Source organism: Gossypium raimondii, chromosome 7 (genome assembly GCF_025698545.1).
Source record: "Gossypium raimondii isolate GPD5lz chromosome 7, ASM2569854v1, whole genome shotgun sequence".
In the NCBI taxonomy this organism is placed as follows: Eukaryota; Viridiplantae; Streptophyta; class Magnoliopsida; order Malvales; family Malvaceae; genus Gossypium; species Gossypium raimondii.
The window spans coordinates 19,592,172-19,608,291 of NC_068571.1; the positions used below are offsets into that span (position 1 = coordinate 19,592,172).

The 16,120-nt window shown below is 35.8% G+C and overlaps 1 protein-coding gene and 1 pseudogene across 1 annotated transcript; one reads left to right on the forward strand and one right to left on the reverse strand.

The window, feature by feature from the left end:
* Window positions 1-330: 330 nt before the first annotated feature.
* On the forward strand, window positions 331-1,587 carry LOC105799714 (chlorophyll a-b binding protein 151, chloroplastic). The gene is made up of 2 exons (XM_012630403.2): window positions 331-542; window positions 803-1,587. Exons 1-2 carry the CDS (start codon window positions 397-399, stop codon window positions 1,452-1,454), a joined length of 798 nt encoding a protein of 265 aa, XP_012485857.1. The 5' UTR covers window positions 331-396; the 3' UTR covers window positions 1,455-1,587.
* On the reverse strand, window positions 1,520-4,197 carry LOC105799705 (pentatricopeptide repeat-containing protein At1g08070, chloroplastic-like; annotated as a pseudogene).
* Window positions 4,198-16,120: the final 11,923 nt, after the last annotated feature.

Here is a 16,120-nt window from a genome sequence, read left to right on the forward strand (position 1 = left end):
AATTAACCAACTTAATTTTTTTGTATATTTAGTTCATTTATATTTAAATAAATTAATAAAATTATTATGCCAAACTCTATTCTTCCATATTGAATAATTTTATTTATTTTAACTTTTTAAAAGATATTTTTATTATTCACTAATAGCTTCACCACCAAAAACATCAACAAGATTTTTCCAAATCCACGCGGCATAAAATCAACCTATACAACTGTCCAGAAAATCCAATTGCAAATCCACACCAATGCAGCAACCAATAGACTGCTGCTGACAAGTACATTTCCTGATCCACAACATCTTCTCATTTCCATTATAACCCCTTCCTCTCCTCCAAACCAAAATAGACTACAATAACCATCGGCAAACAAACCAAGTCAACCTAAAGCCTTAGGCACCATGGCAACCTCTGCTATCCAACAATCTGCTTTCGTTGGCCAGACCGCTTTGAAGCAGTCCAATGAGCTCTTACGCAAAGTCGGAGCTTTCGATGGTGGTCGTGTTACCATGCGCAGAACTGTGAAAAGTGCCCCTACCAGCATCTGGTATACTTTTGTTACTACTTCCTAGTACTAACTAGTAGCATTTTGTTATAAGGATCTTTTTAGTCTAATCATTGATGGTTAACCCAAATATTGTGAAACAACAGACTAAAAATTTCAATTTGTACAGTACAATCTAGCAGCAATCTGCCTTATTTTAAGCCATACATTTAAAGAGAAATAACATGTACAAGCGAAATCATGCAACGGAACTATATTTCTGCTTCTTGATCTGATTACCTACGGTTTGGTTTTAAAAACAGGTATGGCCCTGACCGTCCAAAGTACTTGGGTCCATTCTCAGACCAAATCCCATCATACCTGACAGGTGAATTCCCTGGTGACTATGGGTGGGACACTGCTGGGTTATCAGCTGACCCAGAGACATTTGCTAAGAACCGTGAGCTTGAAGTGATCCACTGCAGATGGGCAATGCTTGGTGCCCTTGGTTGTGTCTTCCCTGAAATTCTTTCAAAGAATGGAGTTAAGTTCGGAGAGGCAGTTTGGTTCAAAGCTGGATCTCAAATATTCTCCGAGGGCGGCCTTGACTATCTTGGCAACCCAAACCTTATCCATGCTCAGAGCATTCTTGCAATCTGGGCTTGCCAAGTTGTGCTCATGGGATTTGTTGAAGGATACAGAGTTGGTGGGGGACCACTCGGTGAAGGACTGGACCCAATTTACCCAGGTGGTGCTTTCGACCCACTTGGACTGGCTGATGATCCTGACGCGTTCGCAGAATTGAAGGTTAAGGAGATCAAGAATGGCCGCCTTGCAATGTTCTCCATGTTTGGATTCTTTGTCCAGGCAATTGTCACAGGAAAGGGTCCCATTGAGAACCTCTTTGACCACCTTGCCGATCCGGTGGCCAACAACGCATGGGCTTATGCCACTAACTTTGTCCCCGGAAAATGAACTTAGATTATAGATATGTCTCTGAAAGCTGTAACATTAATTGCTATGTAGCATCTGTTGCTGTGTACTGATGTAATTCACTGCTAGTCTTTGAGCTGTTGTATCATTAAATCCATATCCTTTTTCCCTGAAATAGCACCTTTCTTGAAATGAGATGAGATCATAAAGCAAATGTTTTATTTTGTAGTAAGAGGCTGGTTCAGTTAGTTGATATAAATAAAGCGCAAGAAATATATCTAGCCATTTCTATAAACCCTCAAAAGTGATGACAAAACACAACCTGAAGACCTTAAAGTTATTATGCGGATCTTCCCTTTCAGTCCTGTTGAAAGATGGCAATAATACCAGCCAACATCTGAGGTAATCACCAAAAATCTTTGCAAGAACACAATCCATCTTTAAAATGATGAAACCGGCTATTATCTCTCACAATAATCTCACGTCTATAGATTTTAGAAAGCAGTTTAGTGACAGAATGGCAATCACTACAAACACGAAGGTTCTTCATGATGCGAATGGGACATCCAGCTTCAGTATTGATGAGACCAAAGGCAATAGCCAACCTCTCACTATGGTTTTCCAATTCTGCTTCTTTCTCTTCCTCCTCTTCGATATACAACAACACTTGGCTTGTGTCAGGAACATGTCCTGCCAATTTCAATTTCTCTCTCATCTCAGCCAATTTGGAATAAATTTCTTTTGTTTGCGGATGTGATTTATCTCCCACAATAAAGTTATGAACCACACCTTTATGCTCTATTGAACTGCAGCCGGAATCTTTTCTTAATCCTCTCTTCTTCATCATTTCTCTTACCTCAGAAACTTTCTCCCACTCACCTGCTACAGCATACATATTGGAAAGGACAACATAACCACCAGTAGTCTCTGGAGCCAATTCAATCAAATTTGTGTTTCTATGGTTCCTAGCACCACTAAGCAATGTCATCCAGATTACTTTGTTTGGTCTCATGGGCATTTCTTCAATGATATCTTTTGCTTCTTCAAGACAACCAGCTCAGCATAATATGTCCACCAAACAACCATAATGTTCTATAGCAGGTTTAATTCCATATTCATTTATCATCATATTAAAATATTTGTGACCATCGTTAATCAATCCAACATGACTACAAGCATTAAGCACACCAACAAAAGTTATAGCATTAGGCTTCACACCAATTCTTCGCATTTCAAGAAATAGCTTCAGAGCATGGTCAGCCATGCCATGAATACTCAAACCTACAATTATAGCAGTCCAATGCCCCAACTTTTTGTGGCTTATTGTCCGAAAAACAGTTACCGCACTATCAATGCCTCCGCACTTGGAATACATTTCGATCAGCACTGTCCCAACCACCCCATCTAATTCGATTCCATTTTTAACAATATACGAATGTATCAATCTTCCCGTGCCAAGACTAGCTAATCCAGAGACAGCAGAAATCACACTAACTAACGTAGCGTGAGTGGGCCTAAATTCCTCCTCCAGCATTCTCTCAAACATTTCCAAAGCTTCCAAAAAGCGCAAGTTCAATTTGAATCCCCCTATGATTGAATTCCACGTGATCAAATTTCTTGTGGGCATTTGATCAAACAATTTACAAGCGGAATTAGTATCTCCAGCTTTGATATACCCATTAATCATAGTATTCCACGAAACTAAATTCCTATTTGGCATGTTCTCGAATATCTTTCTAGCAGTCTCAACCTCCCCACATTTCGCCAACCCATAAATCAAAACCGTCCATGAAAAACAATCCTTTTCAGGCATTTCATCAAACACCTTCATGGCAGCCTTAACTTCTCCACACCTTGCATACCCATCAAGCAAAGAATTCCATGAAACCAAATCTTTCTCATCCATTTGATCAAACACTGCGTAAGCAGAACCAATCTTGCCGCACTTGGAATACAAATTAACCAAACTAGCCTGCACAAATTTATCTAATCCGAAGCCAAGATTCAAAACCAACCCATGTATTTGTTTGCCTTCTTTCAAAGCAGTTAACTTAGCACATGCCTTAATCACGCAAGGAAACGTGAATTCATCAGGCGGAAAATGACCAAGCAGAAGGACGAACAGGGAGATAGCTTCATGGGATTGTTGGTTTTGTATGTAGCATTTGAGGATGATATTCCAGAGAACCAACGAGGGGTGTTGGATTCGATCGAAAACGGAGCGAGCGTAGCGGAGGTTGTTGATGTTGGGGTCGGCATAGAGAGAAAGGAGACGAGAAGAGAGTGAGGGGTGAGAGAAAACGCCGGTTTTGAGGGAAAATGCGTGGAGCTGTTGGGTTTCTTGGTGGGTTTTGGAGGATTTGAGAAGCGAAAAATGGAGAGCATCAGGGAAGTGCTGGTGGAGGATATTGGAAAGGGTTAGAGTTTGCATTTTGGGATGCCAAGGGAAGAGAATCGCAATTTCACAAATTCATTCTAGGTGAAATTTTGGAGGGAATTTTGGCTGGCGGAGGGTTCAACTAAATATGCTTAAATAGGTACCCCATAGTACTACAGTAAGATTTTAAAATTTTATTTTGTTAATGAGCAGGGTTTTTTTTTTTTTTTTAACTTTTAAATTATATCTCTCATTTCATCCACAATTAACGTTGAAATGTGATCCATTATTTAAATTACTTGGAAAGGATGATAGTGGTGAGTGGGCCGAAGAAAGTTAACAAATACTTATCTAAGCCACCAATTTCAATCCTTTCTAAGTGAGGAAGGTCTTGATCTTATAATTATTGGTGTTCGGGAGATTAATGCGATGCGGTACACGACAGCAAAATGAGATAAGTAAGAAAGAGCACATAAATTGAACTATGAAGTAAAGCTGCGACCATCCAAATTGGAAATTAAAAGAATGTTTGATCATTGCCTTGACATTGAAGAAGAAGTAGATGAACGACCATAGTATAATTATATTGTGAAATACTTGAAATTTCAGAAATTCCCTAAACATGCTTATGAAAATGATAAGCAAATTATCAAAAGACTATCTATCAGTTTCTTCTTAGATGGTGAGGTGTTATATAAAAAAAATCGAGATCATATCCTATTGAGATGTGTAGATTTTAAGGAAGCTTAAAGAATATTAGAAGAAGTACATGATAGGGTATATGATGCACCCGCAAATGAACATATGATGGCTAGACAAATCATGAGGGTTGTGTACTTCTAGGCAACCATAGAAAGAGATTGCATTGATTATGCTCAAAAATGGGTTTTTTTTCTTAAATAATATAAAAAAATTAGAAGTTCCAAAATGGTATACCATCTAAATTATTTATGGAAATGGTATACCAGGGGTGTTGGAGGGTGGTGCATAGGCGGCACCACCCCTATATTTTGACACACATCACTTTCAGCTAAAAATAAATAAATTTTTAATGGTGCAGCCTTGTTGATAGACGACACCAAAGTATTTTTCCCATACGGTTCCAATACATGGTTAACTACGGGCTTGGGACAAGTTTTGGTGGTGGTGCCCATGGGAAATGTGACACCAAAGTATTGGTTCCAATGTTATAGGTGGCACCAGTGGTGCCAATCTTGTGGGTATCACCTGTTCTCAACCATTATTTAAGCAGTGTTTGGGAAAAAAGTTTTGAGAATTCAAATAACAGCAAAAAAAATTCTGTAGAAGAATAGTAAACAAACAAAGAAGAATTCACTAGGTTAGTAGATATGAAATTGATATTTTATATTACAATAATTATTTTGCTTGAAATTGTATTGAGAATTTTTATTTCTTTTTTAACAGATCTAATATTGAAGATGGATAATCAATTTTTTGTATGTGTTTATTTTTATAGAGTAATTTTGACAACAACAGTTGGACGTATATTTGAATGTCACTAATAAATAGCAATGAGATTTAATAGAAATGTCTTGGTTGATGATATGAATGAAATGATTAGTGAAAAAATTGTTAGACGTTATGGGAGAAGGATTTCGAAACTTCTCTATAAGTTTCTAGTTTTGACAGATCCCATCAAATTCACCGAGATGGAACTTGTAAACGATGAAGACGTGGAGGCAATGGTCCCTCTTTATTGTGGGAATTAGAGCCACCAAAATGCACTGATTCAGTTATTTGCTGAGTTAGCTGATGTGGAGCAAGCTGAAGATCCCACTCCATTATGTGACGAACATAGAGTTCAAGATCTGTGTATGGTGGTTCCGATATCCTATGTTGATTGTCAATCGATTGTACACGGGTTCGACATCGATCTTAATGTTGCACCTAAGACTGATGCTGATGCTGATAATGGAACTAATAGTAGTGATCCTTCTGATCATGAGGTCGATGGTGATAGTGATCCCGATGTGGACGAGGTCCCAGATGATATCCACGACGAAGGCGCGAATGATGATGGAAATGTTAATGAGTCTTCAGTCAAAAACCTGGTTCGACACATTGTGATATGCAATGATCCTGGGGCACACATGTCGCTAATAGACCTCGATGCTACGCATCTAGTCAAGTTTTTGGAGTATCCTGATATACTACTTGCTCATCGGTTGGTCGTAGATTCCGAACCTAAGGATTTTTTCATGGGTCAAAAATTCGAAACCAAGGAAGAGTGCGTATTTGCCATTAAGCGGTATAGCATGAATATATCAATAGACTACAAAGTCGTCGTGTCTAAACCGACATTGTATATTGAAATTGTTGGAGGTCGACAGAAGGCTGCAATTGGTGGGTATGAGCCGCATTTACCAAGAACTCGCAGATGTGGGAGATGCTAAAATTTGTTGGGCCTCACACATGTATTTCAACATTTATGACAAAAGACCATTGAAAAATTTATTCCAAAACTATTTGCATATGCATCATGCCAATGGTGAAGGACATGCTAACCATTAAAGTTTCGGTACTGATTGGCAAAATACAAGCACAATTTCAGTATCAAGTATCATACTAGAGAGCATGAATAGCTAAATAAATGGCAATGGAGCAGTTGTATAGAGATTGTGATGCGTCGTACAATGAGTAATAGGGGTGGGTAGCAGCTATGTAGGAGTATGTGCCGGGGAGTTGGAGACATGACCTTATTACAGCCTGGATGACCAACTACAACCGGAAAGAAGAATTTTCCATCGGATGTTCTGGACGTTTGATCCATGTGTGCGGTCGTTTCCCCACTGCAAACTGCTTGTGTAGGTAGATGAGACCTAAACATACGAGAAATATACGCAAATCCTACTTATTGCAATTGCTCAAGACGGGAACAAGAACGTACACCCGATAACATTTGTCATTGTGGACAAAGAGAACATGGAATCATGATAATTCTTCCTCACAAACCTGCTAAGGTATGTTATTAGTGACAATAACATTTGTATCATTTCTGATAGAGGGAAGGGAATAATTGTCACCATTAAGCATTCTGGTGTACCATGGAGATCAGTTTATTGTATACAGCACATTGCGGCTAACTTTCACCAAGAGTACAAGAATGCAAACTTGCGGAGACAAGTTGTGAAAATGGATAAATTTAGTTTCAATATATGTTTTAATATTATCAATACTAGAAAAAAATTAATTCGAGACTGTAACTTGTCTTTTCTTAATACATACACAACGTACGAGTTAGAACCACACATTTTTTGATAAAGGATGGCCAGACTTGAGGGTGACATGTAAGGTGAAACAAACACTCCTTTCCGATAGTGGTTGAGTACCATGAAACTGTGGCAATGAGCTCAAATTTTCAATGATGGATTTCAATATAGTCATATGAACACCAACCTGGTAGAGGCGGTTAACTCTGTGTTAAAGAACACACAACATCTTCCGATTTTATCTATGTTCTTGGCTACGTTCTACAGGTTGACTACCTTGATGCCAAGAATGGGTATAAAACAAGTCAACCAGATTAATGCGAGACACGTGTTTGTCGAAGATGTCAGGGATGAAATGGATACGAACCATTGGAGGGTGAGGTCGATGAATGTAGAAATATATTCATAACAGTTTGAAACATTTTGAGTTATAGAGACCATCGGTCGTGGACCTGGTATCCCATCTAGGTCCTACGGAGTTGATATCTGAAACAGACAATGCAATTGCGGAAGGTTCCAAACACTTCATTATCCTTGTGTGCATGTCGTGACAGTCTGTGCTCACGCCTCGCTCAATGTTGAGCTGTTTATCACTGAGGTGTATACTCTTGAGCATATGTTGTGTAACACCCCCTAACCCCAAATCGTCGCCGAAACAAGGTTACGAGGCATTACCGGACATTTCAAACGATTTACAAATAGTTCTTAAATAATTAACCAACATATTAAAATAAATCATAAATTCATATGTTTGTTTACCAATTGACTTCATTTTTTTATAAATTTCGGCAGCATTTCTACTTATTTTTAAATAAAACCCCCTGCAATTTAAAATCATATCATTTTCAAATATAATCAAATCAACCAATTCATGTCACATTCTCATTTTCTATTCTAAATTCCTTCTAATCAAACTCAATTAATATAATATCAATTTAAATTTAACAATGTACTAATTAAATAAAAATAGATAAACTTCTTTCATTATAATTCATAAACTTTTAATACTAACATTTTTAACCATTTATATTAAAACATAATAACCTTTATACATATCCTATGTACATGCCACATTACTAAAAGAAAGTATACATCACCAAAGTTATGCTGAAGTCGGGATTGATCTGGATGCTGAACCGAAATTTTTTACTTCTATCAACCTGTGCATGGAAACAACCGTACGCTGAGTATTTCATACTCAGTGATATTACCATAATTCAAATTGTAACAATAATAAACATATAATACATAAATCGTATATACAAATTTTAATTCATTATCTCAACAATAGCAATCCATCAATCAATATCATATATCCACAATTTGAATTTGGACATATCATGAACCTTAGGTTCATTTTTAAATCTCATATCACATTTCAATTCACCATTCAACTTATCATTTCATTTCAATAGCTCGATTGATCCACTCATTCAGTTTATCTTTTCATTATTTACCCTATTAACAAAACTCGGACTTTGGCGGATACACGGATCCAACCAAACACTCCAGTATGGCACCCAGTGCCTCATCGGATAGTTCGAAGCAATAGTTGACACCAGTGTCTCATCGGCAAAGTCAAGAAAGTTGGTACCAGACCTCATCGAATCTATCCAAAGAAATATAGTGACACCCAAAGGTCTCATCGACTCGAGGTCAAGTATCCTGAACTCTTCCAATCCTATGGCATGCCAACTATATCCGACTCAAATTTGACTAGTTAATAGGGTATTTAAATCACATATAACCCCAATTCAATCACAATTTCTCACATTTTCAGTTCAATCATTTTCCACCTTTCAATCAATAATTAATCCACAAATTCACACATTTTCACAACTCAATACATTTTCATTCAATTTAATATCACCACAATTCGATTCAAATTCACTTCCGCTTTCAATCAACAAACAATTCAAATATTAATTCATATCAACTATTCAATTTAATTCCCACTCATCTTAATAATAATAATAATAATAATAATAATAATAATAATAATAATAATAATAATAATAATAATAATAATAATAATAATAATAATAATAATAATAATAATAATACTTACCTCACATTTCATTTACCAAACACATAAATTTAAATTTAACAATTAATAACAAATAACTTGAATTATAGTAATACAAACCGTAAATCTCCCGTTTTAGTCCTCGATAGCTTTCTCCTTTCCTTTTGATGCTGATGGCTCGGGTTCTTTGTTAGCTACGAAAATAATAATAATTTATACTATTAATTACAACACTAAATATAATAATTAATTAAATTTCTAATCAATTCCTACCTTGTTCTCAATTTAATCCTAACTAAGTTTTCTTACTTTTCTAATTCAATTCACACTTTATTTTTATTCAAATTCCATCCTAACTCAAATTTAACTATTAAAATTTTAGCATATTTCCCTAACTTCGAATTTCTCTCAATTTAATCCCTACAACATAAAAATTATAATTTCTTTCACAATTTAATCCTTTTATCAATTCTAACTTGAAATTCATTCAATTAAATCCCTAATTCATCTCTTTTGTTCAACATAAACTATACTTGAAAATCTATGAACTTACAAAATATCAACTTAATTCCATCAAACCTTGTTTTAAAACTTCTAAAACATCAAAATTAAGTAAAATGGCTTATTTGACTTACCAAATTAAATTCCAAGCTTTAAAAACCCTATTTTCCTTTTTCTTTCTTTTTTCTTCTTTCTCTGTTCTGTTTTCGAATGCTATTCTGTTTCTTTCTTTTACTTTATTTTGTTTTATGTTTTGTTTATTATTTAATAAATGTAATATTTTAATAATATAATATAATAATATTTTCTTATATAATAAGTAATTACAAAATTTTAATACAAGTGTATTTATACAATCATTATCATGACACATGTGTAAATTATTACCATACATTTGTCACTATCTTATTTATTTTATAATATAATAAAATAATTTAATAACATATTTTAACACATAAAAATATTAGATTTTATGCTTATGCCGCCTCAAATTTGGCAATTGGCATAATTGCCTATTTAGTCCCTATTATTTTCTTTTAATCTATAATTAAACTTTCACTTCTATTGCAATTTAATCCTTTTGCTAATTACTCCTAATTAAGCTATATTCACTAAATAAAAATCTAATTAAACACACAACTAGCCTCGTAAATATTTCTAATAATTATTTTCAAACTCAATTTACTAAGACGGAGGCCCGATATTATACTTTTCCGATACCCGTGAATTTTGGGTCATTACATGTTGCGTGTTTGGGAAAATGAGTTCCTCGTCCTACCTGATCTGTTTACATGGGAGGTGCCTACGACGACTTTTGAGCTTGTCCCAAATAAAAAGTTGCGTATGACTTCGTAATCAACTAGAATCCATAATGAAATAGACATTAGGGAGAAAACCGATGGGAAGCTTTGTGGCGTGTGCAGATTAGTTGGGCATAATCAGAGTAATGCCCGTAACGAACCTACCATATTGGTCAATCGTCGCGATCATGTGGAAATTGAGCCAATGCACTATAATGAATCTAATTTATATTACAACATTTGTATTTTTGCATTTATATTTCAAATTGCATTAATATTACAAAGTTTGTATTTTTTTGCATGTTTATAAGTCGATAATTAATACCTTAAACACCATTTCATTTAAATTTAGTACCAAAAAACCTGAAAGTTAAGTAAAAAATGAGTTTAAATGCTCAAATTTTACTACAATTAAATACATACAAACTTGACCATTGAAATGAAAAAAACCCCTAAAATTGATGGTTTGATGGTGTGGTCCTAGGGGTAAATTGTTGTAGTGGTTAGCGTTTACATTGCGGGTGCTTGCAGTGATCAACGTGGTCCTCACTCGAACCTGGTGGTGTGCTGAACATAGTGGAAAAATTGTATGCCCCAAATGTTTGCCTGAGAGGAGTGGAGTACTGCGGTGGTAATGGGCTGAAGATATCAAACATCATCGATGATATCGAATCAAGTATATCAGAACTAGATCTAGGAAACTCTGAATGATATCTGTGGCCTAATGAGCCTGAGAAATAGTCATTGACCCCAAGTTCAGATGATAAGAACTATCCCCAAACTGTGTATGAGACTACTCGGGTTCGGGCGTCAGCTCAGGTTTGAGTGAGGGCTCTGGCTCGAGTGCAGGAGGCGGATATGGAAGGGGATGGGCGGGTTACCCAAGTCATGGCATGAACGAGGGGACTACAATCGAATGCCCACAAAAAATATAGTTTCCCCTTCTTGGAGTACCACTGTTTGTACTATAACGAGGGCTGCAAATCGAAAGAAAGATCCATCTGAGGTCTCCACCCCATCCGGTTGTTCCACACTGCAATATATTTTTTATGCACTATTGTCCAATTATTTCCTTGTTTTCCCCTCCTGTTACTCTCGTGGATCTTCTCCAATTGCACTAGTGGTGCCGGGATATATTGTATGCATCCAAACTATCAGAGTACTCAATCCTTGTTATACCACTCCACTGTCTGGACATTAATAATGGGTGCGTTAATGCACCACAGGTGTGAGTGGATGTGGGTAGACAAGGGAATCATAGTCGCAATTTGATGGAAGGAATAGTGCATCTAGATGAACTACATAATTAATAACATGGCTATATTAACACGGTTTGAATAAGACAGATAAAGTAATTACATGTCATAAATATTGGAATAGCTTAACCCTTCCCCAGCACGTGTCTTAATCATCAGACGGTTTATCGGAACCGTGCATAACCTCTCGATACCTTAATTAGTACTCCATCTACGAAAACTAAAACTTGTTAGAATAATATCATTAAAAATGAAATGTCAAATAATTGCTATAATGGGACAAATTTTTGTCACCTATTCACACATGGAAAGACATATGATTCATGACTAACCGATGCCAAGAATGACAGCCAGTAAAGGGCCCAAGACTGCAGCAATATGAGGCATCCATTTATGTCCACATCAAAAGGATTTTTCATTCGAGAAAGCTCGCGATATAACATAGCTAGTACCGTGAAACCCCAACTATACGAATAGGCGTTATGCAAATCAGGTAACAAGGCAAGTACATCAAATGGACCCTGTTGTTGTTTGCATCTGGCATGAGTACACCCCCTATAATGTGCTTAATGTACGCTTAAGCGGCGCACATCACCTCCTGCTCAGTGGCATTAATCGGTAAATGTTTAAAATTGGCCTTTAGCGATGAAAACCTCAAACCCAAAAATTTCGACTCAACGTCATCGAGCGAGACTCCCAGTAGGTTATAACAAAGGGTGACCGGCTCAGAGATCGCACTTACGCCCGTTATTGCACTCCCGTTGAATGAGAGCTCGAGTTGTAGTACAACATCCTCCAGAGTGATGGTGCACTCCTCACACAACAAATGTAAAATGTGGGTTTCCGTGCGCCATTGCTTGACCAAAGCGAATATTAAGTCGTACGACAAATCAAACGTCTGGATCAATACCGCTAATCTGAATCTGGCTAACTCAAAGTATGGAATTAGTCGTTCATCCAGCGGATATCCTAAACCATTCACACAACCCCTCAATGCACAGTATGGGCCCTGGCAGTATTAAATTACAAAAATGGTTAGTATAACCTAGTTTAAATCCGTAAATGATGTGTAACTTTTTATAAGGTAAGAAATAACAATTTTATTATCATCATCTTAACCGTTTTTGATATGTGATTATCATTTTTAATCAAATAACCTAAAAAAAATTGAGTTCAATTAGTTTGTTGAAAAAACACGTGTCGATAAGTAATTAATTTCTATTTGGGACTTTTTATCCCAATAATAGGAGAAGAAATATTAAAATTTGTTTGGCATCACACATGCCTTTCAACATGTATGAAAAAAGACCATCGAAAACTTGATTCCAAAACTATTTGCACATGCATCATACCAATGGTGAAGGACATGCCAACCATTAAAGTTTCGGTATTGATTGGAAAAATGCAAGCATGATTCCAGTATCGAGTATCATACTGAAAATCATGGATAGCTAAACAAATGGAAATAGAGTAGTTGTACGGAGACTGGGATGAGTCGTAAAATGAGCTACGGGGGTGGGTAGCCGCTATACGGGAGTACGTCCGGGGACTGTCATTGAGTTGGAGACACCACCTTATTATGATCTAGATGACCAACTATAACCGAGAAGAAGAATTTTCCATCGGATGTTTTGGACGTTTGATCCATGCGTGCGAGCATTTCCCTACTGCAAACTGCTTGTGCAGGTAGATAAGGCCTAACCATATGGTAAATATATGCAGATCCTACTTATTGCGATTACTTAAGACAGGAACAAAAATGTGCACTTGATAGCATTTTCCATTGTGGACAAAGAGAACATGGAATCATGAGAATTCTTCCTCACGAACCTAATAAGGTATGTTATTAGTGACAATAATATTTGCATAATTTTTCATAGAGGGAAGGGAATAATTGTCACCATTAGGTGTTCTGGAGTACCATGGAGATCAGTTTATTGTATACAGCACATAGCAGCTAACTTTCACCAGTAGTACAAGAATGCAAACTTGCGGAGACAAGTTGTGAAAATAGGTAAAATATAGTTTCAATATATGTTTTAATATTATCAATACTAGAACAATTCGAGACTGTAACTTGTCTTTTCTTAATACATACACAGTGTACGAGCTAGAGCCACACCTTTTTCAGTAAAGGATGGCGAGACTTGAGGGTAACATGCAAGGTGAAACGAACACTCTTTTTTGATAGTGGTTGGGTACCATGAAGCCGTAGCAATGGGATCAAAGTTTCAATGATGGGTTTCGATATGGTCATTTGACCACCAACCTGGTAGAGGCAGTTAACTCCATGTTGAAGAACACACGACATCTTTCGATTTTATCTATGTTCTCGGGTACGTTCTATAGGTTGGCCACCTTGATGCCAAGAATGGGGCTAAAACAAGTCAACCAGATTAATGCGGGACAAGTGTTTGTCGAAGATGCCAGGGATGCAATGGATGTGAACCGTTGGAAGGCGAGGTCGATGAATGTGGAAATATATTCACAACAGTTTGAAACATTTTGAGTTACAGAAACCATCGGTCGTCAGCCCGATATCCCATCCAGGTCCTACGAAGTTGATCTCTGAAGTAGACAGTGTGATTACGAAAGGTTCCAGACACTATATTATCCCTGTGTGCATGTCGTGACAGTATGTGCTCGCACCTCGCTCAATGTTGAACAGTTTATCTCTGAGGTGTATACTCTCAAGAACATGTTGTGTGTTTAGGAAAATGAGCTCCCCATCCTGCCTGATCTGTCTATATAGGAGGTGCCTACGAGGACTTTTGAGCTTGTCTTGGACAAGAGGTTACGTAGGAATCCAAAAGGTCGTCCGCAATCAACTAGAATTCATAATGAAATGGACATTAGGGAGAAAACCGATAGGAAGCTTTTTGGTGTGTGTAGATTAGCTGGGCATAATCGGAGTACATGCCTGCAACGAACCTACCATATTGGTCAATCATCGCAATCAAGTGAAAATTGAGCCAATGTTGTAATACCCCGAAAATTTTTACAGTAAGATATTATCTTTGATATAGTAAGGAAGTAAAGTGACAAAAAGGAGAATTTTGAGTTATGACAACATTGGGAAGTATATTATGACATATTAATTAAAGAAAGGATTAAATTGCAAAAGTGAGAAAAGTTTTGTTATCTAAGAGTAAATACTCAAAATTTGAGGGGTTAAAGTGTAAATATGAAAAAGTTGAAGGACCAATAGTGTAAATATTTTAAGGGTGGAATAATCTAGAAACTAAGGAAAATGGATGAATTGGGACCAAATTGAATAGATGAAGAATTATGAGGGACTAAATCGTAATTTTACCAAATTAAGTGATGACTTAAGGATGGCATTTTAAAAGATCTAAAGGGAAAAATGGTCAATTAGAAGAAAGAGAAATCTAGAAAATAATGATGATGTTAGAGATATTTTAGATTAAATAAATAAATAAATATTAGTTTATTAATATTTTAATTTGATTTTTAAATGACATTTTATCATTTTATTATTATTTTATTTAGTATATATATATATGTGGAAGAAAAGATGAAGAATCATCTTCCTTTCCCATGCATTTCACGTTAGAAGAGAAGGGAAGAAAGAAAATTTTGCTTTCTTTACAATTTGGTCCTTTCACAAAAAATTTACCATTTTCACCTAGAAATCAAAAGAATTTCCATAGCTACCAAGAGAGAAAAATGTTAAGGAGACTATGGGGAGCTAGAATATCAAGTTAGATTCAAGAAATAGAAGCTGGAGGAGAGAGAAAATCAAGTTAAAGATTGAAATCAATAGAGCAAGGTAAGAACATCAAGGTTTCAATATATTTTTAAGTTTGATATTATTGAAAAAGTATGAAATTGATGTTAATGTAGGGTTTTATTATATAAGGTTCTATGTTCTTGATATGTTAGTGAAAGGAAACAAGAGGAATTGATAAAAATATTGTAGAGAAAGGAAAGGAGGGTGTTATAAATTTGATTATCAACATCTTGCACTAAAATAGTTTTGGATAGCAAGCAGAGGTTAACTTTGAAAAATCATCATAAATCATGAAAATTGAATTAGAGGATGAAAAAATATGGAATTAAATCTTATTTAGTATATTTTCTCATAGAAGAAATGGTGTAAGTAATGGAATTCTAAATCATGAGATATAATGAATTTTGTTAGATAAGGTCATAATGAATTTGGGTTCCCTATTCTGATTTGGAAAAATCATTAAAAATTATATAAAAATAATTATGGGTTATAATTTATATATTTATAATCCTTAATGAGTCTATTTTCAATAGAAACAAACGGGGACATCGTCTAAATTCTATATAAAGAGATAATTAATTTTTAGTGAAGAGGGGTCAGAACTATCAAATAGTGAAACAGGGAAAACTTTAAAGAATAAACTGTACTTATTGGCTGAACCAAAAATTTTGAAAATTTTATGCTTTGAAGATATATGAGTCTAGTTTTATGGAAAATTAACTGATCTTAATTTGGATCTCTTTATCTCGATATATAAATAAATTAGT